Consider the following 26,397-nt stretch of genomic DNA (forward strand, 5'->3'; position numbering starts at 1 on the left):
CATGGCCAACAGATGTGCATAATAAAATGCAAAATGTTTACTTTAAAAACGTCACGACAACTTTTAATCACTGGTTGCAAATGGAAATTAATGCATGAAATCCATCTTACACTGTCCACAGCATGTTTGGGTCTGCGCAACAGGTTAGAGATATAAAACCCAATTTTATTTCTCACAGGTCTAGCTGTTCTATTAGAGAATAAATCTATTACATGGCTCAACATGCAATGTTGAATGTCGAGTGACAAAATCATACAGGAAATCTCAGGTACACATCATGCTTGCAACAGAGCTGCCAGTTCCATCACTGCATAGGTATGAATTTGCTCACAATGTTCTTGAGCCATAGCAAAGAAGCAAGCATAGGTTTTCAACATCTTTGTATTACAGACTTCAGACCACAGCGATTCTCAAAGGAGCACTGTCACAATTAGGAAAACTGAATAAGGAAAGCCATCTGGACACCAGTGCGAAAAATACAAAACTGAGATGCTGAAATCAGACATATTGAACATACTATACAAGCAATAATCATTCTGTTTACTGTGCTATACTGTTACACAGAGGTCAAAATAGAAGTAAATGACACACATGCGTAGTTTCTTTTATTCTGTCCTTTAAAATTACAGCACAGTAAATAGAACAATGTCATACCAACTAGCTCTAGCCGAAGCCTTATCGAAGCAACAATCAAAGAAGGCAACAATATTCCTTGCTTATAAGGTGTGTTTAAGCTGCAAGCACATCGTCATTATGAAGCGAGAAATCGTCACAAATTCCTACATATTCACTTAAATATAACACAACAAAGAAAACATGTTCATTAACAGTAAAAGAATGGTAAAATGTAATACACGATGATGTGGATTGCGTGGCGTGTCATCTATTAAAATGATTGTGGACCCACATTTCGATCCCACACACAAATAACATTATTAAAAACTTACGAAAATCATGGTACACAATGAATTGCTAAGTTATCACAGCAATGCATATTCCATTGGGCCATTGCCCTGAGGCACTTCAATGTGATGGTGCCACTGGTTCAGCAGCCAGACCGTAACAAGTCTTGTGTGATGAGCAGTAGTCCATTAGAGACTTCCAATTTGCATCCTGGAGAGAAAGAAAACATCACAAGAAGCCTTTACATTTAGCCGCATAGCACTTATGGATGCATGCTCCCATGATAACCACAATGCAGTGAAGCCACCTGGCATATGGTCAGTGCAGTTTACTCATAACCATACGGTAAACCCTTTGTTTTAGGGAAAGTGCACGAGCATGTTGAACTTGCAAAGCACTAGTGAAATGCACAAGTAGGTGAAAAAATAAAAGGTAACCGCATAGTCCCACCTCGGTTGTGACCGGCATCGCTTCATTTCCAAGAGAGATAAAGTAGAAGTCAGCTCAGTAAAGGGAGCATGAACATTGTGTTGGTGCAAAGTACTCAGTGAAGCTGCCGAAGCTGAACAAGAGAGGCTTCAGGAGACACTAAAAACAATATTATATCGTGTTTGTGTGGTTCTGAAATATTTTTTTCCCAGATTTCCTACACCACATTTCATGGGTTTTATGCTCATTTAGTTGTCCCCTGTTACACACAAAAAGAAGTTATCTCTCTCCCTCTCTTGAAAAACACGGGGAGAAAAAAAAGCCTGTTTATCACAAGTTTCACAGCCCTTATCTCAAAAATGGTGCTTTTTCAAATTAGTTCCAAGAGGATGTGCCTTGTGAAATCACTGGCTTCAATTCATATACAGCAATGTGTGTGCTAAAGTAGTTAGAAAGTTGATTAGTGCGATTTCATTAGTCGATTATGTATTTTGATTTCCAGAGTAAGCAACGTCTACCTTCTCAAGTAATCCAGCTGAATGAGTAGATTTGTTATATGCCACAAGTGATGTTCAAAAATTCTGTTAACGTTAAAAAGTTGCACCAGGTATAATGTTACATTACGGCACAAGAGCACGCTGCTCAAGTTGACTTTGAAAGGCATACAGTACCCTTCTGCAGGGTCACCTTACCAATGTGAGCACATCAGGGTTGCCCACAACCACAAGCATGGCACTGGCTCGGCTGATGGCCACGTTGAAGCGCCTGGCACAGAAGATGAAATCCAAGTTTTGGCCGCTGTTGTTTGCTGACAGAGCCTCACTCCCTCGAACCTGATGAGGCCAAATAAATAATTGTGAAGAAACCGTCGACGATTATAATCAAAAGCAAATAGTCAAACACCTCGAGAAAGCGAATCACTTTACTAAAGGAATGATGTGCTTCACGGCATATATTTATTGCAGCAACAATATTTAGGTAACGTTTGTTGTTTCATTGCGCAATTCCATACAGAGCTGTCGTTAACCAGCACATCTTAACGGTAGTATAGAGCGAGTGCTCCACCATAGCAGCTAAATCTTCAGACGCTTCAAAGCTTTCGTGTGGCATCACATGCATCTGAAAGACCTAGTGGTTGGTATTTGGCAGCGAACATATTCCGCAACTCGTTTGCATGAAAAAGTGCACCCTTTGCAGCGGTGCCTTTGTATTTATGGTAAACGTCCAACCACCAGCGATCGCCAACCATTGACCACAAAAATTGGTGAAGAAGTCAAAGAAATTAAGGCATTACTTAAAATGCATATAGATACTACCTTAAAGAATACTGACATACAAATTTTGTGTCCTCCTTTTCCCAATTCTTTAGGTAGCTGTCAGCTCTTCAATTATGGTATGAAGCATCCATTCCTCGAGAGTGCTTCAAATAATTAATTACAGCACCTTTTATGCAAACATCTCGAACCACACACCAAGTGCATCGCAGCTTCGGAAGTGGAAAAGGAGACTATAGTCAACCACTGATTTTTGGGATTCCCGATTTTTCCGACAGTCCTGATAACTCAGACACTTCAAAGCAGCCCCACATACCCCATAAAGCCAATGTTTAAGGATGTCTGAAATTTCGGACAATGAAACCCTTCACTGTCCAATTTTGTGAATTTCTTGCCATGACCACAGGTGAAATGGCATTATTTCAAGCCACCATCACCGCTACTTTGATTATACTGCAGCCTCGAACCAGCACTCGTGCGTACCGACTCGCTGGCAGCCTTAGCAGCAGTATTGCGCTGCCGTTAGGCCTAGCTGCTTCGACATTCGTTATCAAGCTTCCTGCTGTTCAGTGCATCATTTTTAATTTAAAGGATTCACGGCTGTCGGCAATGTTAGCAAATTTGCCTTCGTCCTCTTCGCTGAGGCCATCGAAGCGCAAAAGCTCTGAAATGTTGCACAATGCACGTTCCCAAAAGCCAGTCTCGCCGCAATACAAAAGAGATACGCAGTCAAGTATGCACAATGTATTGCCGTTAACCATATCATTGAGGGGCCACAGTCTCTAGCTGTGGCGATTTAAGCCTTTGCGGGCAGTTAAAGGCACGCATTCATTCTTTCGGACTGCCCGATTTTCTGGATGTTTTCGCGGTCCCTAGGTCAGAAAGAGCGGATGTTGAATGTATTCACAGCAGCAAAAGCAGAAGTGGTAGTAACATGGTATCGCAAACTAAAGAGCATCCCAGTGAGCCCGCTACAGTGATTGAAGGAAGCATAACAACTGTGTTGCTGAAAGCTGTCAAATTGGCCCAAATGTGTGCTTCTCATGGAAGCGCAGGAGCGCCCACTCTCCCCTGTTGTCCCGTCACGTGCTGTATGGACTCAGCTTTTGGCAGTGCAGCCATAGTGCATGTACACATATCTGTAGTGTTTGGTACCAAAAAACTGCCACATTAGGTTTTGGTGCCATGAATAGTCTCCTTTTTCAAATTCTAAGCATGCTGCTCCTGGTGCACATTTGTAATTGATCACACTAAAAGTTAACGTAATTATTTGTTGCACTCTTGAGACGTTACAGGCACATTCACACCGAAAGCGGAGCGTCTAAGCGGACAAGCGAATTTTCAAAGCGGCGAGGCGGCGAGCGCCCGCGCCTGTTCAGACCGGCCGCGTTGTCTGGCTATCCGCGCCGCCGGGAAGGCGGGGCATCTCGCAATTTCTTTAGCAATTTCAGGGACGTGCCGCCGTCTCGCGGCACTTTGGGTTTGTGCGCGCACTTTCGATATTTTTTTTTTCGTGGGTCGGCGTGCTCCCGTCCGCTATCTACTTCTGCAAAATGATGAGCTCAGACGAAGAAGACGAGATCGTTGGCATTTTACTCGCCACTTGTCTAGTCGATTGTCAACATTTGTTACAGCGCAACACAAGACAAGGACAAAAGAAGGTATAAAGCGACGACACGGCGCCGTGTCGTCGTTTTATACCTTCTTTTGTCCTTGTCTTGTGTTGCGCTGTAACAAACCTTACTATGAATCCCAACCAGCTAGCCCAACTTGCCGTTTTGACGCTTTTGAATAACAGAAGCGAAAAGCCCAGAGAAAGACATTCGTTTACACTCCTTCACCAGCGCTTCCGCAGTGTCGGGTTCCGATTGGCTGCGGCCAAAGCGGCCAACTTATCCGTGCGGAAAAAATCGGTATGGGCGCGATCCGGTCAAGCGGCCGCGGATTTTCCGCTTTATGGAAAATACGCAACCGCTTGGTCGGATCCGCTTGTCCGCTCCGCCTTCGGTGTGAACGTGCCTTAAGACTCTGAAGCATAAATATGGGGTCAACAGCTATCCAATAAAGAAATAAAGACAAGACAAAAATTTCTGTCGCTACTCCTCGAAAGGTACCCTGAAAAACCTTTTGCTTAAACTGAACAACACAATCAAATGAGCGCGAGGCTCTTCAAGGTATATTTCGAAATGAATTTTTTATGAGGACCTGATATGAATGAAGATATACGTGAGTGCTTTCTTTAAGTATAAACCCCATGCAAGCGATCTTGCACGCGACAGTGACAAGCGACGCAATGGAGATGGCTGTCGCGTTCGCTCGTTGCCTACAAGTTGCACCCCATGCGAGCGATGACTTCGAGCGACGTCTCCTCAGTGTTGCCGGTATGAGGGCAGCAATATAGGTGCCGAAACTAGCGTGACGCGTGCTTTATTAACTTAAGTTGGCGTATTTTACTGTAAAAAGCAGCATAAAATATTTCTGAAAGTCTTGCAGTAGGTTCTTATCCTTTCACGTATAAAAATTCAATCGTTTGCTCGTTCCGTGCGACAATCGGAAGTACTGGAGTTATGTACATCCAGTTCCGGCTTTGCGCTATTGGCTAGTCGCTCATAGCACTTCTGGGCGACGAGCGACGAATTCTAGATTTGCAGAACCGAGCGATTGCGCAACAAGACCAAGCGATCTGTTCACGCGACGGCCCGATCCGTGGCTCGAAGCCGTCGCTCGTCGCTGTCGCGCACAAAATCGCGCTCATGGGGTTTAGCCTTTACTGTCCCCATTCCTCCTCATTTCACCAGTACGCCAATAGCAATGCTCTGCCTTTGTTTCTTCTTTCTGCAATGCTCGTGTGGTGCTAAACCTATGAGGCTGGCGTATGACAGAAGAGTGGTGACAGGAAAGGTGTGATACATTATTTTCTGCTTCTCTGGTCCCTAGAAAATCAGGAAGGGTGTGATAATTATTTTCTGCTTCCCTGGTCCCTAGAAAATCAGGAAGGGTGTGTGTACGTGTGCACAATGGCTGGTGTCGTGTAACATCATCATTGCCGTTGAATAAGGTGAAAAAGAAAAGGTTTGGAATCAATAGAGCAAAGAAGGAGAACAGCTGGCACTGCATTATGAAAATTATGCTAAAGATTACAAAAAGACAATGAAAACAAAGCACACACGATACAACGAGCTCAAATTAATAATATTAATCATACCTCCTAACAGTTAGCACAGTTTTCATGAAGGGCTTAATAAACCACAGGAGAAAGCAAGCAATCTATTATGCAAGATTGCAGGTTCCCTGCTGCTTGCAACAGAGTAATATTTGGCTTGCATGTCGTGGGGATGTTTGACTTTCTTGTGCCTCCTTATGTTGTTTTCCCCACATGGCTCTTGCATCTCCTGTAACCCGGCTTATCTGTGTAACTAAGTGCCGCTGGTGGTTGGTGTAGTTGCAGAATAGTACAAGAGATGGGGCGAGTGTTGTGCTGCTAACGCCACCTAACAGCAGGGTTACTCGGGCAGGAAATGGAGTAGCCTTTTCCTCTTTGGCTTGGGGTCGGCAGGGTGTGCAGACATCCCGCATGCCAGCCGGCACGCTTTGTGGGGAACGGGGCACCGAGATAGACGAACTCGATCGTTCAAACATACCACCACTTGCGTGACTGTACATATGACCGATTAGGAGTGGGAACGAGCATATTCGCTCAATATCCTGTCGCGATGAGTTGGACTTCCCTAATTCGTCAGCGCCCATCAGCACGATCTACTAATAGAAATCTGGTTAGCAGTATAAAAGATGCAATAAATGCCATTTTGATTTCACAACTGTGTTGCCATTGCTTTGTCCCAAGAGCATGAATGATACCCCACAATGTTTATTTCTTATACCTTGGAAATGTGTTACTAAGGCAGCCAAGCAGTTTATATCTGTGCTAAGCTGATGATAAAGCTATTTGTGCCTGTGGGCAACACACCAGCATTGCAGGAATGATGGTGACGTTGTGGGGGAGCTGCATATGATGTGAAATGAGGCAGACTTTTGCTTTATAAACATGAGTTTTTTTTTTTTTTTTCCCTTCAGGAATATAATATTTGCAAGCAATTTCCGATACACATAGTGCAGACTTCCTCCTTTTCTCCAAAGAACATAAGCCAAAGAGACCAAATGGTTGAAAGGCTACTGCGGCTTCTGTGCAATATTCCCGATGATGCTTTCTCAAATTATTTCAGATTACTGATGCATCAAAAAGTTAATCCCAGTTTCTACTCATCTTGTTTAGTGGTGCACCAATACAATGCCTCCATTCTCCTCTTAAAAATTCTGATACCGAGTGAACTTCTGTCAGGGCAAGTTTCCAATAAGGTAAAAAAAATATAATTCCAACATCAGGTAACATTTGTCTACCGTATTTCCACTTTGCCTACTTTGTGCAACACCTAATGCATAAGCCTTTGTTGCAAACGATTAAGAGCGGAAATGTCAAAAGCAAAGTTGTGCTAACCGTAGAGACAATGATGAGGTTGCGCTCCTGTCCCTGAAACTCTTCGGCCGAACCAAGCTTGCAGTGAGGCAGATCGAGGGAGTCCATGAGGCAGCGCAGCTTCTGTGCCTGCTTACGATATGGCGTGACCACGCCCACCTGCTCAGGTAGCAGGCCCCAAGGACCAAATGCTCGTTGAAGGTAGCGTGTCACTTGTACCACTTCTGCTGGGTTGAACCTGTTAAGGAAGGTCACAGTGGTCATGTCAGTCAATGCAGTGCAGATCAGAACAGGATTTGTGATACGTGTTGTCAATTATTATAATCTCTTGAAGTTGTACAGAATTGTGCTACAGTTGGCTCTCGTTAACTCGACCTCAGTTAATTCGAGATTTCACTTCATCTGAACATAAGCAAGTCCCAGTGAGAAACCATACACTGGGCCACGGAAGGAAGACTTGTTCAATTCGACATTGCCATTGACATTGCCACACACATACAGCAGTTACTAAAACCTTGAAAACACAAGAAATTTGGCAGATGGCGATGGCACAGTCATAGCAGCAACCTGTTTTGCAGTGATGATGACTTGCACTGCATCTTGGGCAATGTCTTTTTTGAAGATTTTATCAGTGCTGACAACAGTTTTGAGATCTGTGGGTCACCAAGTGACAACATGTACAGTTATTGTATTACTGCAATGAAGCAGTCTGTCGATGAGGACAGACTGCTTCAAGCAAGGAGAAAGATTTGAATCCATTCATATTGGTGTCATTTGTTCACTCGACCTTTCGGATAACTTGAATGAGACTTGTCCCGCAAGTGTTGAATTAATGGGAGACGACCGTACTAGGCTCACTCACTTTGCATATTCTTACACCAGCATATGGCCCCTAAAAGCAGATTCCTGTTTATTTAACTCTTGCATGCCACCTATCATTCTTTCACACTCCTTCGCAGTGGTGTCGTAATCACACCTCTTGTGTAATACCCTTGAGCAGGGCGGTAGCAAAGTGAAAATGGAGATCATGACCTGTGTATATTAACACGATAGCATTAAGGAGCCTGTGCCGCAGTAAATCCGGCATCCCGCATCGGACGTCGCATCAACAAAAAGATTTTCGAACCCTGTATACCCAGGCCTTCCATATGATGCCACAAATTGACTGAACTAATTGAATTTGTCAAGCTAAAATACGTAGAAAAATCATAAACTATGACTTGCATACAACCTACAGACATGACAGCTCTCGGAATGTAATTTGACTATATGAGAAAACACAGTTCTGTTACACAAAACTCAAAGCGACCCCTCCACACATACAAACCGGCCGCGGCATCCGCCATTTTGTGCGCGCCGGCGCAATGGGTGTCTTGGCGACCACGAAGCAGTGCACCCGGTTCCTTGCCTTAACTCCAGCTGGCGCTCGCCTCCGCTGTATCACAGCTTACGCAAGAGGCTGTGGTTCCACCACAAAGCTCGCCTTCGTGCATAGCGTTTGCAGCATATGTTTCCAGGTAAACATTATGGTTACATACGCTCCAGCTGCCGGGAAGCACGAGAAGCAGTCAGGGATCTTTGAATGCTATTGCGTTCCGCTCCTAAAGGCGAAGCTTAGGCGTCTTCTAAATTTTTTTTCTTGCCGAAGTACTGATTTCCTTCTCATTCAAGCTATCGGTAGATATGAATGAAGTCTGTGTTTGGTCAAACCTCTAGGCCACCTCGCAAACCTCTTTGTTACCAAGTCTACCTGAATCTAGGTGGACACTAGCTTCCACACAGGTTTCATTATGCATACATTAGTGTGGCCATAGAGTATCCCACAAAAAAACTACTACAGCGAACTGTGGCGCTAGTGTCTATGAGAGCTGCAGCCAGCATGGGAATGGTGAGCAGTAGTATACATGGATTTGCCTAAACTTCATTTTTCTGGCTTAAAACGGCTCTGTGGCTTTGCATATTGATCATTTTAGAGAGACACTAATGGCAAATACTAATTAAAGCTAAAGTGATAGATTAGTACCAGAGAATCTCTAAAGCGTCAATGTTATCGCGAACAGAGCCTTAATAACCAAGAAATCGAGGTAACTGCAGGACATGATTAGAGACTCCCCCGTGACATTCAAGCACTCACCCAATGACGAAAGCACTCCTCAATTAAATTGTGTCACAAGTATTCAACTACTCGTTGCAAAAACAACATCCTCGTACTGTGTTGTAAGATGAAATAAAATGCTACCTGTACAGTTTCATTTCGTGTTTGGCAAAAGTAACTCACTGAACTTACCGTTGACAATGACGCGGGCTGTCTAAAGGTTTCGTTTTCACTAGACTTTGCGCCGCCCACGCTTTCGCATTTCAGTACTTTCCTAATCGCATAGTGCTGCAGTGGTTTTGCTGGCTCACGAACTCACACAAACTACAAGTAGCAGAGCAGAGAATTCAACTTCAATGTGATGTCGTGGGATGCCTGAACAGCCTACGCCATTTGACCAAAAAGCAGCTGCAGCAGCGAATCCGCCACTCTGTCTTGGCTTGGTGCCGCCGTCTGTTGGGCGCCGGTTTACCCACCCATGGTAGCAAAGGGCGGTGATGGCGTATGCAACGTCACCACTCCTGGGTGGAGGGAGATTTGAGTTTCGGAAAAGGTATTCAGGCCCTTCACATACAATTTTCTCATGAACTAAGTCTTTTCTTGGCATGAAACAAGTGTTGCAAGGTTTCTGGAAAGGTATTTAAACAGTCTACGTCGACTTAGTACTTACTTTTTTATTTCTTTTATTTATTTAACAATACTGTAGGCCTTTGCACAGGCCCAAACAGGAAGTGGATTGTAAAATATACACACGAGCATGGGAAAAACAGGAAAAAAGAAAAAAGAAAAATATATAAAGCAAAAAAAAAACTGCCATACAACAGCACTGGTATTCAATACAAGACACTTTTTTTTTTGTTTCACATAAATCAGGGAAAAAGGTACTCAAAACAATTGCAATATTAGTCGTATAATATTCTTGTAGTTATCGTGGATCTATAAAACACCACTATTCAGCACATTGCAATATTTACATTTGAAATCATAAGGCAATATGCAATCACACGTGCACTAGTGTCCAATCACTCAACCAATGCCTTTAGTGATGCTTTAAGCAATATATTGCATCATAAATGCAACAATTTGCAGGGGCCAATTAATTCTGCCTATTGCAAATTTGTTTCACCACATTCCTTGGATCTTCAGAATCACGAAAAGCATACAACTGCTGAACATAATACAAACCTTCATTTCTTTAATTGCTTTTGTCAAATTTAGAGAATGTGGACTCCATGCGAGAAATGGCTCCAGGAATGTCAGACATGAAAATTTTAACTTGGAGTGCACCTATGCAGCCACTTTAAAAATGTGCCTCATTTAAAACACAGTGAAAAACAATGAAACAATGAATCTGCAAAATGACAGCATAGCAACGCCGGGAACAAACATCCAGCTGTCCAACTTATAAAACATTTTACACATAGCATTATTCAAGATTGCAGCAGAGGTCCAATTAGTTACCTTTCAAGATGGATGCAACACCTTTTAAATATATATATTTTCATCAGTGCTCTTGCGCTACTAGATGTACTAGATCGACAGTTAGATCTAGATCTACATCTAGTACTACTAGATGTAGTACTAGATGTGCGCAGAAACTTATCGCCTTCATGATAGAAAAATACAGTAAAGTGTAATAAATATTGTCACAAGAATGTCTCAAGTGACAAGCCCAAAGACTGGACAAAAGCATCTACATCCTACTTATCATTCTCATGGTAACTGAATGATCAAAGTGTCAGAGTTATGTTTCGTAGGAAACTATGAATGTGTCTACCTTTTTCCATGTGTCTTGGAACTGGAGGGTCTCCTCTCCACAACATGAGAGAAGCACCAGCTGGATGCTGGTGAGCAACACATCTCACTTCAGCCAATGCTTCCCTTAGTGCATGTTCATAGAAATTAACTTACTATCCCTGATAGCACTGAGCCACATGGGAGCTAAGCTGAGTGCCTCGTCTCTTGTGGTACACTCTACATTTGCAATTTTGGCCCAGCTTTGTAGAACGATTCACCACTGCACTTAGCCCCCCTCCCTTCAACACAGGCGCTGTGTTGTGTCTCTGGAACATTATTTTTTCCCTTATATGCTGCTACTCAAGTCTCAAAATTCTCGGTAACTACATTCGCTTTCACAAGTACCCTGCAGCACTGCTGAAGGATGAGGCATACATAGGCAATATCCTTCTCAGTGAAATATAGTTCGAGGCGTAATTGCCTGATTATCGGCAGTGCTAGAGAGTTTTATTCTTGCTGGCTACATTATCGATACGGTACAGCTATAGGTGACATGTTAGGTTCTTTACGTGTGCATGTCATATACTGAGAATTACTGTGGCAGTTACGGCCTGTAACCTTATTCGCCACCCTAACCGTGACCACCTAGCAACATGGCAGCGCACATACATCCCCGACCACCCATTTCCATCCGAATTCACGCTTGTTATTGGCGCTCCGTCCTGTTAGCAAAAAACAAGCAGCAAAATATGTCATCACTAAGTCTAACCTCAAGCTGAGGTCAAAGCATTAGGTATGTCTTGTCACAGTTATTCAAATTGGCTGTTTGGTTTCACGCTGCTAGGACTACAGGCACGGCGCCCACCCGTAAAACTGGTTTTATTTTTAGTTAGCAGATGGCACCACAGCATTAGCACTGGTGATGTGCTGACAAGAAGTGTTATAAAGGCTTAATTGTTCTCTGCATCATTAATTTACTACCCTGCTCTAGCATGGTAAGTGATGACGGTAGTGAGCAAACTCCAAGTGGATGCCGAACAGATGCAGTGGCGCAGGTGAATATTTATAAGGGCATTCACCCTCACTACTTGCTATGGAGGATGCAAGGTAACTGTAAGGAAAGTGTACATCTGAAGCGAAGCCCAACTGTTGCCTGCATGCAAATGCAGCTTATGGTTATGGCGTCAAAACATTTTTTCACAAAGCATGTACCAACAGGACGGCAAGCAGAAGCAGAGCAGTTGATGTGGGGAAGATAAGCACATCTCAAGGGGCATTCGGCCTTCGTATTGGCTAAGAATTCATGTAGCTTCCACAGTGCTGTAAGGAACTGCTGAAATCAGATTGTGAAAACTGAGTCAAAAATAAACACTTTCACTTGGATGGCCTGTTTCCTTCGACCTGTACTCATTGTGGCAACGGCTCAACAAGAGCCGTGGGTTGGTGATCATAGCTCCGACAGCTCAGAATCGATGCAAAAGGTGCCAGCTAGCAACTCTGCTGGCCAGCATCAAAAGTGAACAAGCCACAAAGATCAATGTTGGGGCATTCATGCTTCACTCACCAAGAAGGGCAACTGCCTTCCTTCTGTGCACAGCCCCGCACGCCATGAAAGAACACTGGAAAGTCGGGCAGGGCACCTCGGTCTTGTTTGCCCACACAGCTCAGAAGCTGACTATCGTAGAAGAGCTTGGAGTACGGCTCCAGCAGGGACTGTGTGCAACGATAGCTGCATACGAAACATTTGACCTTCCATCTCACTCAAAATCTTTGGCATAAGAACAGAAAAGTATGATAGCACAATTCTAACGCTTTTTGCAAGCTACTATTATACATGTTTATAGAATTGAAGAATAGCACTCAGTCACAACCTAGAAAATATAGATATTTTGCTAGGACTTCGTCAACCGAGAGCTAATTCAATGTCTACTCATAAAACACAATGAAAGTTGGCGATAGCAAACTCTGTTAAAGTGAATCATGCTTCATCATCAATATCAAGATTGGAACTCTCTGAATGTTTTTAACACAGAGATATTGTTCATATATTGAACCCGACATTAAAAATTTAAAACTTGGCCTACTTTCATTCCTTCTCACAGTGCTGATACCTTACTCTTTAAAATGTTCCCCCTGCTCTATGTGCCTCCTCAACTTTTCATATTGGAGACCAGTACCACCTCCTCAAATTAATAGTCAAGTACCTGCAAAACACGTGAATACATTCCACACCTGAGCATCTCCAGTTCCAAGCATTTGTAGTATGTAAGGAAGAATAGCAATTTTAGTGCTTGCTACAAGCAGCATGCTATTGATGGGACAGAAGGCTGGGCTAGCTGCTATGATGACATGAAGGCTGCAGAAGAAGAATGAAAAGAATTGACAGGAAGGAAGATGTACTAAGTTGAAGAATGCTTTTCTTCCAGAATGTATGATTGAGTTACAGTAGAACCTCGTTCATGAACGAGTTACAGCAGAACCTCGTTCATGAACGAGCTACAGTAGAAGCTTGTTCATACGTTCTGGAAGGAAAGCATGAGAGAAAATGTACTAACCAGAAAAACATATGATCCAAAGTCAAGAAAAAGTTTAACAGACTCAAATGTAGTTGACATTTACATAATGTGAAGCGTTGTGTGAATAATTGCAGCGCGAGACGCCCACGTGCACTGAGCTGGTGGTGCCCGAGCGACCCGAGCCACGCATTGTCACTTTTACGGCTTTGGCAAGCTTACATTTGCATATCTCATATTCGATCTGAGTCGGCAGCTTCTCCGAGTACTCACTCGACACAAATCGTTCCCCCACAAGACGCCGCCATGCGCCAACCCGAGCGGCCTGAGCTACGCATTGTCGTTTTTACGGCTTTGGCAAGCTTACGTTTGCACATCTCAAATTTGGCCTGAATTGGCAGCTTCTCCTAGTGCTCACTTGGTGAAAATCATTCCGCCACAAGACGTCGACAGGCGTCAATCTGGTGGAGTCCAAGTGTCCCGAGACTCACATTGCCTTTTTCCTGTTGCACAGCTTTTAAGACAGCGACGGGAAACCAAAACGAAATCGAGCTGGCGGTCGCTGGGTATACGATGTTGCAGAGCAAAACATTAGGCTCCCTCTGTGCCGCCTGTAGCAGAAAACGGTGTCCTATCTGTGGCTTCTTCCTAAAATAATGAAGAAAAGGAAGAAGAAGAAGACTTTTTTCTGTTCAAGGAACAGAAGACACACTCACACACATGCCCAGCCCCAACCCAAGCATCTTCGGTTCCTCAAGAGCCTCCTCTTGCCTTTTTTGATGTTTTTTCCTTAATGCACTGGAGAATGCCTATCTCTGCTGCCATGAAATGTCACCATGTCGGCATTAGCCATGAAAGAATGCCCATTTCATTGAATTCACAATGGCAGCAACATGAACTGCCATGAGCTGGCAAACAAGCCCCCCCAGGAGGTCATTAAGTCCTGTCTGAACAATTCCCATTGCTGCCGGGCACCTACTTGTTCAAATGGGCACAAGCGTACGACGGCACAGTAATCAGCTTTTTAACGCGACAGCGTTAAGGAGCTCGTGTCGCAGAAAAGCTGGTGTCGTCGGCGTCGTTGGCCGTGAGCGAAAAATGGCGGAAGGCAATTAATAAATAAAAACAACTTGGAAGATGGGCCGGGTGGGAATCGAACCAGGGTTTCTGGAGTGTGAGACGGAGACGCTACCACTCAGCCATGAGTTCGATGGTTCAAAGCGGGACAAAAGCGCCTCTATTGAATGCAGTGTTACCTTAGAAACGTGCCGTAGAAAGTTATACTGCAGTGTATACCGGTAATTATGAGCATGTAAATTACAGAAGTCGCAGTTAACGGTTAGCGAAGTATGTTTCCGCTACATTTCTTCTGCGCTTGGCGCACATGCACAGGCATCTTGCGTAAACACAGAAGACACCCTCCTCGCAATGTACGGCACTGCCCCGACAGGTGGCGCGCCACTCGCCTGCTTCTCCCCTTTGTCTCGTTTGAGCGCACTGGGGCAGTGCAGGGACTGGTGCGGGGATGCCCCAATACCCTTGCATTTAATAAGTTTTCTCGCTCTCTTCCCTTCCAACTTCCAGCGTGCGTCACTCGAACACTTGTGTTTAGGTGATGCAGCTCCTCTTTCCACTCACAGCGCGATTCCTAGGTGTGTCCGATGCGGGATGCCTCTGATGTGATTGCTGCGCCGTAGCACGTCTGGTGGGAAAGTGTCCCCTGCAATGTGTGCCATGCTGGTGGCAAGGAGTCATGCGTCTGCGTGGTGCTCCGAAGCGAGATAGAGGACAATCCCATCGAGGGCTCAGCCCCATGATCGTGTCCGCCTTCATGGCGCGGCGCGGCCCTGCTGTTCGTGCTGATTCCGACGTTTGGCTCGTGTAGATCGTTTCTCCCTCCAAGACATCAAGTTCGTTAGTTCGTTCCACTTGCTAAGGCGCACGTTTCGTTGCTGCGCTGAACGCTGCGTTGCTCAGCGCTCACCGCGTGTCTTTGTGTGACTCAAGAGCATGCCAAGCGAAAGAGTGGTCGGTGAGAACGGGGTGCGATAATGCTATCGCATTCCACTCTTAAAGGTGAAGCTTAAGCGTCCTCCAATTTTTTTCATGGGTGATACACTTGGGAAACGAGCCTGCACTGTGAATTCTTGTCAAAACCCATGTAAGCACCAAAAAAGAACAAAGTATATATATAATAATAATAATAATAATAACAACAACAACAATAATAATAATAATAATATTAAAATTTTTAAGAATAAGAAGCTTCCCAGGCTACAGTAAGCATAAATGCACTGACCTCATGCTCTGTAGCGGTGCTTAACTTTGATTCTAACAGCTCTAATGCTCTGAATAGAGAAAGAGTCATTGTTTCTCACCATCCACAGCTCCCAAGTGTCAAAATTACTTCTGGAGTTTTGCCATACCTCCGATAGTCAATGTTCTTGCGTACTTATTTGATACGGGACACTTGGCCATGCTCATCAATCGTATATGAACAAGTCTGCCTACCTGTTTCTGAGCCGTGTGAGGGGCAGGCAATTCAGCTGCTTTGGATGGCTCGTGCCACTGCCGCCGAGGAGGAGGCGGTGAAGTAGGGACTCCCCGAGGCCTCCCTTGACTGCCAGCCGTGACCGTACCACCGGCCCCAGCTGCATGGGGTCTCCGCCCAGAATGAGGCTTCCTCCAGCCAGGCACACCAAGCCCGCCACTACTAAGGTCTCAGGCTCGGTTGCTTGTCCTGCCTGCGATCGAACCACCAAAATCCTTATACAGTCGGGCCTCAATATAACGAACACAGATATAAAGGATGTAAGTACAGTAATCCCTCGTTATAACGAAATCACTTTACTCGAAATACACATTGCTTTATTCAAAATTTATTCCGGTCCCGACCCAAACGCATGCATGTTAAGTCAAATTACAAGAAGCACGTGAAGCACTTGACCCGCTTAGAGCGAAGTGGTAAGCGGCAGTGACCCTTATGCACATGCAGTGTCAAATTAATACCGCCGACGATTTAGTCTCAAGCAGGCACAGAACAGGCCACAAAAGTACCAAACCCACGACCAATGACCACCTAGTAACAGGTACCAAGTGAGTGCCGAGTGCTCCCAGCTGTTTACTGCGGAGCGAACGGAAGCTGCCAATTCAATAGAGCAGCACGCCCCAACCATTAATCTTGGTCGTAATCGCATCATTGGTGTCCCCTGCGATAAAATTCACACGAAAATATAGTTTTCCTGATGCTTTGCGATGCCAGAAAACCATGGTCTCTTGGATGCTGAAAAGCGGCCAAAAGACTGCAGACAGACTTGTGCTGTAGCATTCCATGGGGTGCGCTCAAAGAGCAAAGTTTACCGTTCTGGAGAGCACTTTTGGCACTGAAACGTGCCGAAAAGCACAAAAGAAGTGTCCTTTCAATTATAAGTGCCATGTTCGATGCGAGGAGCTAATACGTTAACAAATCGGGAAGACGACTTCGGGTAAGCCGGTCTAGAAATTTGCCTGCCATTCGATATAATTGGCCTGCATCATTATAAAACACCTCCCCTAGCTTCATTGTACATTTGATGGTGCAAATCCACTGATAACTCTCTGAAAAGACAAAAAATCCGAGCGTTGCCAGCGTCGAGTCAGGCTGTCAACATGGTGGGTCAACGCAAGCTGGTGTTTCCCCGGCGATTTTCTCAAGTTGGTCATGCTCGATTTGCGCCATCCGACTTTAGACAAATGGTCTAAATGCGTGGTAGGGTCATTGGATTTTGTTCCTAGATATTTGTCAATGGCACAGATGCAATGGTGCGCCTACACCAACACTCGAACCATAGAATTCACACAGTGTCGTCAACAATGATGCACCGAAAAACTATTGTTTTTGTGAACTTCACGGCTGCACACCTCAGGAAAAAATTACCCAGTGATCATGCAAAGCCGCTACTGCAAAACTTTTCAGTTTTCACGATCACGCTGCGTACCCACAATGAGCAGCTAATTGTTTCTTGAGCACAACAAACACAACCTCAGACTCGAGCCATGGCATTTGCGGCGCTTTCCAGTGTGATACTCTCGTAGTCTTCCGTGACCTCTGCAACCCCTCTATAAAAGTGGCCACTGCCTTCCCCTCTTCATTCGCTCTCCAGTCTGCAAGCCGTTTGTATGCCAGTTGCTCATCTCACTCGCCTCCATCTTAACTCCTTGCCTCCTCACTGCCAGTTTCGACGTCGCTGCTCCTCTACAGCTGCCCTCTTCCAGCATGCCCTCCTGAGTACAATCTTCCACCAACGGGTGCCCTTCCGTGGTTCCTGCTTCTTGGTCTCCACAATTCCCGATTCTCCCACCATTGCAACCATCACCATCATCAGCGCACACTGACAGGGAAAGTGAAATGCCCTGACGACACTTTTTGAGCTTCTGCCTTCTGCATTGCCCACTGCATTCGATTACTTTGGTGCCGATGGCGCATGCGTTTGGATCCGTGCTGCAGGCCATGTGATTGTGTGTTATTCAGAGTGCTTCGTTAGGCATACCTCGTGTGTGCTTTTGTGGTCTGTAGTGATAAATGGCTCCGTCAGTCTCCGGACGAAAGTGTATGACTTTGGAGCAGAAAGTTCTGCCGATAAAGGAAGTGGAAAAAGGCAGCCGGCAGAAAACTGATATCGCAAAAAAATTCGGCATACCACCATCTACTTTATCAACTGTATTTTTTAAAAAACAAGGAAGCTGTGCTGGCTGGCTTTGAAAAGAGCTTCTCAGCAAAGAGAAAGAGGAAGTGCAATTCGAAAAACCCCGAAGTGGAATCTACACTTCTACTGTGGCTAAAGAACATCAGGAGTGCAAATCTCCCCACACGTGGACCTGCATTTATTGCAAAAGCCGAAGCTCTTGCCCTCCAAATGGGCCATAAAGATTTCCAGTGCACCAATGGCTGGCTTGTGCGATTCAAGAAACGACACGGTGTGACCTCGAAGTCGATCGTTGGCGAAAGCGCAGCCGTGAACCATGACACTGTAGATGTATAGCGCCAACATCGGCTCCAAGCGCTACTTGAAAAGTATGAAGACAAAGACATTTACAAACTAGATGAGGCTGCATTTTTCTACAAGATGCTACCAAATCGCACATTCACTACCGCTGTCAGATCCTTAACCAGAGGAAAACAGAGCAAGGAGTGTGTCACGGTGCTGTTTGGTGCCAATGCAACCGGTGAGGACAAGCTTCTATTGCTGATAGTGGGGAAGGCGGAGAAGCGACGGTGCTTTTGAAATGCAACTATTCCCAAGGAATGTATCTACAGAAGTAGCAAGCAAACATGTATGACTGCTGCTATTCTTGAAGACATTGTGTGGCTTCTGGATAGACAGTTCAACGCAAAGAATTGGCAAGAGATTTTTCATAACTGACAATTGTCCGAGCCACGGGAAGATAGACAACCTCAAGGCGATCACTGTGGAAATTTTGCCTGTAAACACAACCACGGTACTGCAACCAATAGATCAGGGCATCATTGAGACCACCCGTAAGCTGTACCACAAGGCTCTTTTGCAGCGCATGCTCACAGCATGTGACGCCAGCAAGAGGCACAACATTGATTTGCTTGGTGCAATCCATTTGCTGAACTTTTCACGGAAAGAACTCGCAACTTCAAAGGTAGCCAACTGCTTTGTGCACGACAGCTTTTCCCGCGCCGTCGTCAGTGACTCTGACGATGACTAGCCTGATGATGACCGGACTTGCAGCAATCTGTACGAGGCTGTTAATAAAATTGCTGGCCAAGAGGTAGAAGGGGACTTCGAGACATTCACGTTGGCTGATGCTGCTGCTCCCGTGGTCATCCCAGCGATGGATGCAGAGATACTAATTGACACTGGGGGTGGCCTCGACGAGAACGAAGAGCCGGCAGACGAAGAGACACGTGAAGTGCCAACTATGGTGCAGACACGAGAGTACCTATGCCTACTGCGAAATCAGGTTGAATGCATGGGCGGCGACCATGGCCTCGTGCAATGCTTGGTCAAGTTAGAGCAGGGGTTGCTCACACCTGGTAAGAACCTGAAACAGCTAAAGCTCACTGTCTTTTTTGCACCTGAGTAAAGTTTTGCTTCACTGAATACACTGTGTTTTGACTTCCTTGCATTTGTGGCGCAATTAAAGCTCGACTGCTTTAGCTATTTTGAGTGGTTGCTTATATCGAATTACCACTTACAACTAATTTTTCGCCATCCCGCTGACTTCGTTGTAACGAGGGATTACTGTATAATAGTTTTCTCATTGATATCAGCATGTGATGAATATTATATACAAGGACGGCATTTTCATGTCAGATGCAACTTTGTTGTGTAACAACATGCCTGCCAAGTTTGGAGAAAACAAATCCAGTAGATATTCTGCTGACCAAGGGGAAGGGGGGGGGGCTGATTAACCCCCCCTCCTACGACGAGTACAATTTTTTTTTTCTTTTTCAAGTACTGACAGTGCATCTGCACAAAGACAACTTGATTAGACTTTTATTTACAGATTTACAAATGACCACATGAACATCAAGGACTCCCTTTCGCAAGCATTTCGTTGTGGCTGACTTCGCGTTTTTCAAAATTCTTCAGGATATGTTTAATCGTAACAAATTTCATTTCTTTGACATTTTGCGGGAAGGATATTTCCCAGCATCTTATCATACATGGATGAGTGGAAATGTGTTCTTGCGTCTTTCATGATGCTAAATATCCGCTTGCACTCTGCATTGCTCTGCGGTATCAACAAAATACTTAGCATCACCTTAGTTGTGTATAGTTTTTGTGCTCATGCTCCTTGCTTAAAGCCATGACTGACAGTAGGCCTACACAATGCCAAAACAGCTGACAAGGAGTAGAACGATGGAGAGTCTAGTGTTGCTAGATTCAGAACACAGCATTCGCTTGCTAGCTAAATGAAGCTAGGGCCACTGGGGCATCCGACAACCCTGCCAGCGTAAAGAGCGCTGCTGTAGTCCTATAAAGGTCAACAAAATAACACTTGTAGGGTTTCCCTACTGCTTTCTTAACAACGCCATGCACGATGGACTTCCAACTGGATAGCAATGGGTTGAATGTTTTTGCCAACGTAGTCAGACAAAGCGCAGGACGTGGCTATAGATGGGGCACAACTGCAATTTGTGGGAGATCTTCCTGTTAACTGTACAATGGGGAGAAATGGTCAAAATCCGGGAGACTTGGCAGGTATGTAACGAAGTTCAAGAGTATTGTGTTACTTAAATGTAGGCCTGCCTGAACTGCCTGGCTGCTGATACCCAAAAAATCAAAAGGCTGTGAAAAAAAAGAAAAAAATGTTTACCCCCTTCTTTGCCAAATTAAAAAATGAAAACATTGACAGCAGCAAACAAATGTGATATCACTCTCTCCTGCGGTGCTAGCCACATGTCACTTCTGTCATCATATGACATGAAAAGCTCTCTCGCGACAGATTTTCTCTCATCGCCCTCACTATAGCTCATCATTGTAGCCTACCAGTATACTGTAGCATGACTGAGCAAGTTGAGGTGTCCTTTTTGTCTATGTTATGTTCATGTGTTTTCCATCAGCTTTTAAAATCAGGAAGCTTGTTCTTGCTATTGCATTTTGCTTGACAATAGTACACAAATACAGACACAATCGTCATGATGCTAAGACCACACACACACGTAACCATGAACATATGCATGCATGTACACACACACACACACACACACACACACACACACACACACACACACACACACACACACACACACACACACACACACACACACACACACACACACGCACGAGCACAAGACTGAAAAAAACACAATACAGTTTTGACATGCAGCAAGAATATAAGAACAAGCTCAGGTGATTCAAATGTGCTGGACAAGCATCAGTCAGATCTATAAACCATGCTAAATGAATGTTTCTTGTATCTTCAAAATCATTAAAAGCTTGCTGCAGCAAAGCATATGAAGAATTTTCAGATGTTCAGTGAGTTTTGTAAAGTTTACTAAATGAGAACTCTTTCTACAGGAACATCAAAAAGATCAACTATTTCATGCCCAGCATACTTGGAAAGCACACATCCTGCCACTTGAAAAAATATGCCTGATGTAAAAAATTGTCAGAAACAATGAAAGAAATAAACCCACTGCACAACAACATACTTGCGCCGATAGTAAGCCATCAGATGTCTACCTTTCAACTCCTTTCACTGAAACACTTTGCCCCAAGTATTCACTTTTTGCCACAAAGATCTGATCAGAAGCATTTCAAGATGTATGCAATACATTAAATCATTATAATTCTCATCAGTGCTTTTGCTTTTGATGTGCTATTTTGCAACGCACAATTGTGCATACAGCTCGTGAAGGGAACATAGCCGAAAGGATGCAAATGCAAATCAAAATAAAACAAGAGAAATGTGCAGTAAACAATAAGAATGAAGAAGCCAAGGATGCCAGTCAGGAAGAAGGAAGAACAAAGATAGACTCCAGCTGTCTGCTCACCTCATCCAAGAAGCCATGGGTGAAGTGATCAGGTGGAAGCCCCAGACCGTACAGAGCACCCGCAGTAACCACTGTAGCCACAACGATTCGGTGACGGGCTGCATTTTTCAAGTTAGCCGTGTTCACACATATGTGCTTGATACGAGGTGGGACGGTCTGCCAAAGATTGAAAACAAACGTTTGTTTAGAAAACATGCACTGACAGACGCCCACATTTAAAACATGACACAGTGAAGGCATGAGCTATACCAAGAGACTGACATTCGGACATGGGTGTGAATTAGAGAATGGCCCAGTGCGTTGTCTGCATACAAAGTAGTGTAAGGAAGCAGCCCACCTCCATGCTTAAAGGGAATTGGACTGCCTCTGATAAAGTGAGGCCTCTAGGAGGGGACCATTTTCGCCTCGCAAAAGGTAAAGTGCAGCCCACTGTTAAAGAGAACACTTTAATGTGTGGCTCTCACTTTGCAGGTGCTCATGTCAATGCACTGTACAGGTGTTTAAAAAGGTGTCAGCATAAATCAATGCAAGTCACTGGCCATTAAGCTAGGTGATTGCGCACCTGTCGAAGATGAAATTCACACATCCTCCACATTCACGTTTTCTTTAATAGTGCACTTCACTGTACAATCTCCTCACCCCAGCCAGAGGGAAGATAAGATCGCTGACAAAGCGTTCAGTGGCTCAAATTGTTGGTGGTGACCTTGCTGTTTACGAAAGAAGTGAGAAGGGGTCTGCAAGAAATGACATCAGCGCAATCTTTTCCTCCATTCTCTAGTAAGTTTCTGGCATGAATAACCCCTTACACATAATGTTAGCTTTGAAGGATGATGCTAACACCGCACTAACCATGCATCTTGTGGCCCGTATTACCGTACACTATTAGTAGAATATTGCACAGTGCGGCGAAACCGGATGCATTATCAGCGTCAAATGAAATGCGAACAGCTGTGAGCATGGTACAGTTCACACCATCTAACAGTCATCATTAGAGATAGAATCGCTCATCCAGTTGCCAGCAGAGGCGAGGATGCTTGTCCAGCTGCAATATTTCGGCTTTCATTTCTTTTCTTTTCTCGCTTTTAGATAAAGGAGAACCAAAACAGAAACAAAAATATTCCAGTATAGGGGGAGCATCATTGTGCAGCATGGCCAAACCGGATGTGCACGCCTTGCCAATGGTGATGACTGGACGACATGCACTATACCTTCAGCTGTGCTTCAGGCATGCACTCCGCTGTCTGCACTGCAACACAGACCCCGAGTTCCATCAGGGCCGTCAGCAGGCCCATAGTGAAGCCATTTGGCGACGCTACGGCTCGCAAGACGGAGTGGTCTACACAGACGCAGCGAGACACCCTTGCAGTGACCTCATGGCCGTGGTGGTAGCGGATCACAACGTAGGATTGATAGAACAGATAACAATCACGGCTGGCCGAGCGGTGGAAGCGGAGGAAACAGCGATTGCCATAGCCATGCACGCGGAAGCGAATACCATCCTCAGTGATAGCAAGCAGGCTATCGGCAATTTTGTCCGCGGCAGAATTTCCAAACAGGCATATCATGTCCTCACGCGGCACCCCCTAAGTGGCTTCAAAACCTTCGTGTGGACCCCCGCTCACACAGCTGTGCCCGGCAATGCGTTGGCTCATCGTTTGGCTCGAGATCTCACGCGCCGAGCCTCATCCGCAAATGCGAATGGCGTGAACAAGGAGGAGAGACACAAGGAACCCTGCGAGACTTATCACGAAAGAGCCTATGGGCATCGCTTGAGGTGTTGCGCGCTCCCACCACCGGCCAAGCAACTCGATAAAACGCAAGCGGTCGCGTTTAGGCGATTCCAGACAAACACATACCCACACCCAAAGTACATTAACAAAATCACAGGGTGCAAGGAAAGCAACCTATGCGGGCTCTGTTCACAAACAGGGACACTCACAAACATAATGTGGGAATGCACCTCGCTCCCGTTTTCTCATCCCCCTTTCAGCAGCGAAACTGACTGGACAGCCTGCCTCAGTTCCGGGGACGTCGACCGACAGCTTGAACTGGTGGACTGGGCAGAGAAGGCCGAGCAGGTCCAGGGCCTTACTTGAGCCCGATCCCTCAGCCATCTCCCCCTTTCCCCTTCCCCTTTTCAATAATGTTTATGACCACCACCACCACCACTTGACACTGATAATAGGGCCACAGTACAATAATTTTATCAGAGAAAACATGCGACTATATCAAACAGGCATCAAGCATGACAAACAAGCAAAAATTCTCAAGCACTTACATCTACGTCCCTCTGGAAACCCAAGAGGCGCACTATGTCCGAGGACACCAGTTTGCCAGACATCCAAAGCTTCTCTGCCTATAAAATTAAAAATTAAAAATATGGACAATGTTGAGAAACATTTCAGATTGGTTCCCACAATGCCATTAAATTTAGATGTCACCTTCTTGCTTTGTGTACATTGTTTTAACTAATAGATTTCATTGGTTACCATATCTGCACGTAAACAATACAGTCAGAAATATAACGTGAGGGAGTACACTTTTGATCTCCCTGAAAAAGAAAAAATATGCATATTACGATTGTAATGCAAAGTAATGCCACAAAAGAACAAGAAACAATCTATAAATGCAGATGCCCGCAGGGCTTTGTTCATTGTTACTGCTAACTGCTGCTGCAAATTAAAGTAAAAGGATGAGTTCTGATGCCTTTGTCACTGTCGACGAGAACAGCTTTGTCCTCCATGACACCCACCAATGTTGAACAAAGAGCACTTCAGAAATGCCTGCGGCACAATCAAAAACGGCAGAGCTCTTCATGGATTGCGCAGTCATGCACCACGCGGCTTCAGAGACCATAGCTTGACCTACCTGCACAACAGCGCTTGATACCTTGCTCATAGTAATGATTACCCCCTTTTTTGATGAGTGTTGCCTACAAGCAACATACCAGAAAAAAAACATTTTTTTGCTGAGTTTCAGTATTGAGTACAAAGTTTCTAGCTAAATGTCTTTGGCCAACACTGAATGATGGGCAGCAGACACCATTTGCTGGTGAACACAAAACAAGAAAGAAGAAACTTCGCACGTGATTCACTTTCTTTTGAAAGCATGATCAGAGGAGATAGATCGATGGAAGATCTCCGGGTGCAGTGCTGTTACATATGCGATGTGAAGCAAATGAAATATACACATATAGTTCACATATAACGAGAGCTGTCAGTACAAATTCAAAACAAAATCTTAGGTGGCTTGGTGTGAAGCGCACTATTAGTTTTTTGCTAGGAGCTTCCCCTCTATTGCTGAAAATGTTTCTGCAAAATATTTTTTTCATTTCATTGATTATGCTTATTTTCAATGCGTTTTGCACATTTATATAGAAAATAAAAACTTCTTTTGGGTATATATATGTGCCATCATTAAAGGGCTAATACGCAGTGACCATGCTGATGCAGCCCTAACAATATTTTAATTCAGAAGAAAGACAGCGCAAAACGCACAGTGGCAACTCCCAGCAGGGAAAAATAAAATAAAACAAAGAAAGAGGATGAGAAACACACTATATTCATGCTATGAGCCTGAATATAATGCAAGCCATGTTCTGAAGCGAGAAATTTTGAAAAGAAATCTTGCCTTATATTCGTGCAAATACCGTAATAAGGATATGGAAATGAAAGTGGGTTTTCTAAATGGCATGGCTAAGTCTTCTGCTTTCCAAGGGCACTCGAAAAGAAGGTGGAAGCGACGCGCTAAAAGCTGCAAATAAAAATCTGAGAACAGCTAAGGGTTGGGGAGAAAATAACTGAAGGGGGGAAAAATAATAGGGGAGGACATAATTTTATTTCTTTCTTGATGAGCATCTCTAGACCTTGGCCCTTTAAGTGCTGTGCCTTAACTACACTCATTTGGATGCTGATGCACACTCCTGGGCATGCCCACGATAATTCTTGAACGTGAGACATCTGTAGACTGGTTGCGCCACCTGCTTGGAAGTAGGTTAAACAAATTTTAGAGTGAATCTCTTTGGCGCCTGTTCCCATGTTTCGCGTCGCTGTCAGCCTTGCCGTTGTGCCTTACCGTTGTGCCTTGCCGTAACCAGCTCTGTAGCCGGGGCCATAGCACGCTGCTCTAGCTGCATGCACTCCTGGTGCCATCTCTGCACGGTGCGAGCCTCGCTCTCCCCTTGTCCTCCAAAGCCAGATCATGTGTTCTTGCCTATCCTCTCACCCCCTTCCTCTGCGCAGTGCTGTTGTGGTCACTCTCGCCGCTACCATCCGCTCCCCCTTCACCGTCCCTTGACTTGCTGTCGCGGAACTGCTGCGGTGCCGGCAGCAGGCGCTCCTTGCTGCCTCGCATGTGATCTACGGCTCTCCGCTCCTCTGTCTCCATGTTGCGTGGCTGTACGGCTCTCAGCCATGTCTCTCGCTTCCCCGTTTGCGGGGCACGTTCCTCAGTGGCATTTGTCG

The 26,397-nt window shown here is 44.9% G+C and overlaps 1 protein-coding gene across 2 annotated transcripts in view; it reads right to left on the reverse strand.

Moving 5' to 3' along the window:
* Positions 1 to 144: 144 nt before the first annotated feature.
* Positions 145 to 26,397, reverse strand: part of LOC142579422 (putative helicase MOV-10) — a 61,950-nt gene continuing 35,697 nt past the window's right edge. For both annotated transcript variants that reach the window (XM_075689579.1, XM_075689578.1), the window contains exons 13-19: positions 24,213 to 24,290; positions 21,935 to 22,090; positions 15,937 to 16,169; positions 12,477 to 12,641; positions 7,102 to 7,318; positions 2,025 to 2,165; positions 145 to 1,113 (exon numbers count right to left, since the gene is read on the reverse strand). In XM_075689579.1, coding sequence (XP_075545694.1) covers positions 1,024 to 1,113; positions 2,025 to 2,165; positions 7,102 to 7,318; positions 12,477 to 12,641; positions 15,937 to 16,169; positions 21,935 to 22,090; positions 24,213 to 24,290 — 1,080 coding nt within the window. In that variant the 3' untranslated portion in view covers positions 145 to 1,023. The remainder of the gene's footprint in view (positions 1,114 to 2,024; positions 2,166 to 7,101; positions 7,319 to 12,476; positions 12,642 to 15,936; positions 16,170 to 21,934; positions 22,091 to 24,212; positions 24,291 to 26,397) is intronic.

This window comes from Dermacentor variabilis, chromosome 4 (genome assembly GCF_050947875.1).
Source record: "Dermacentor variabilis isolate Ectoservices chromosome 4, ASM5094787v1, whole genome shotgun sequence".
NCBI lineage: Eukaryota > Metazoa > Arthropoda > Arachnida > Ixodida > Ixodidae > Dermacentor > Dermacentor variabilis.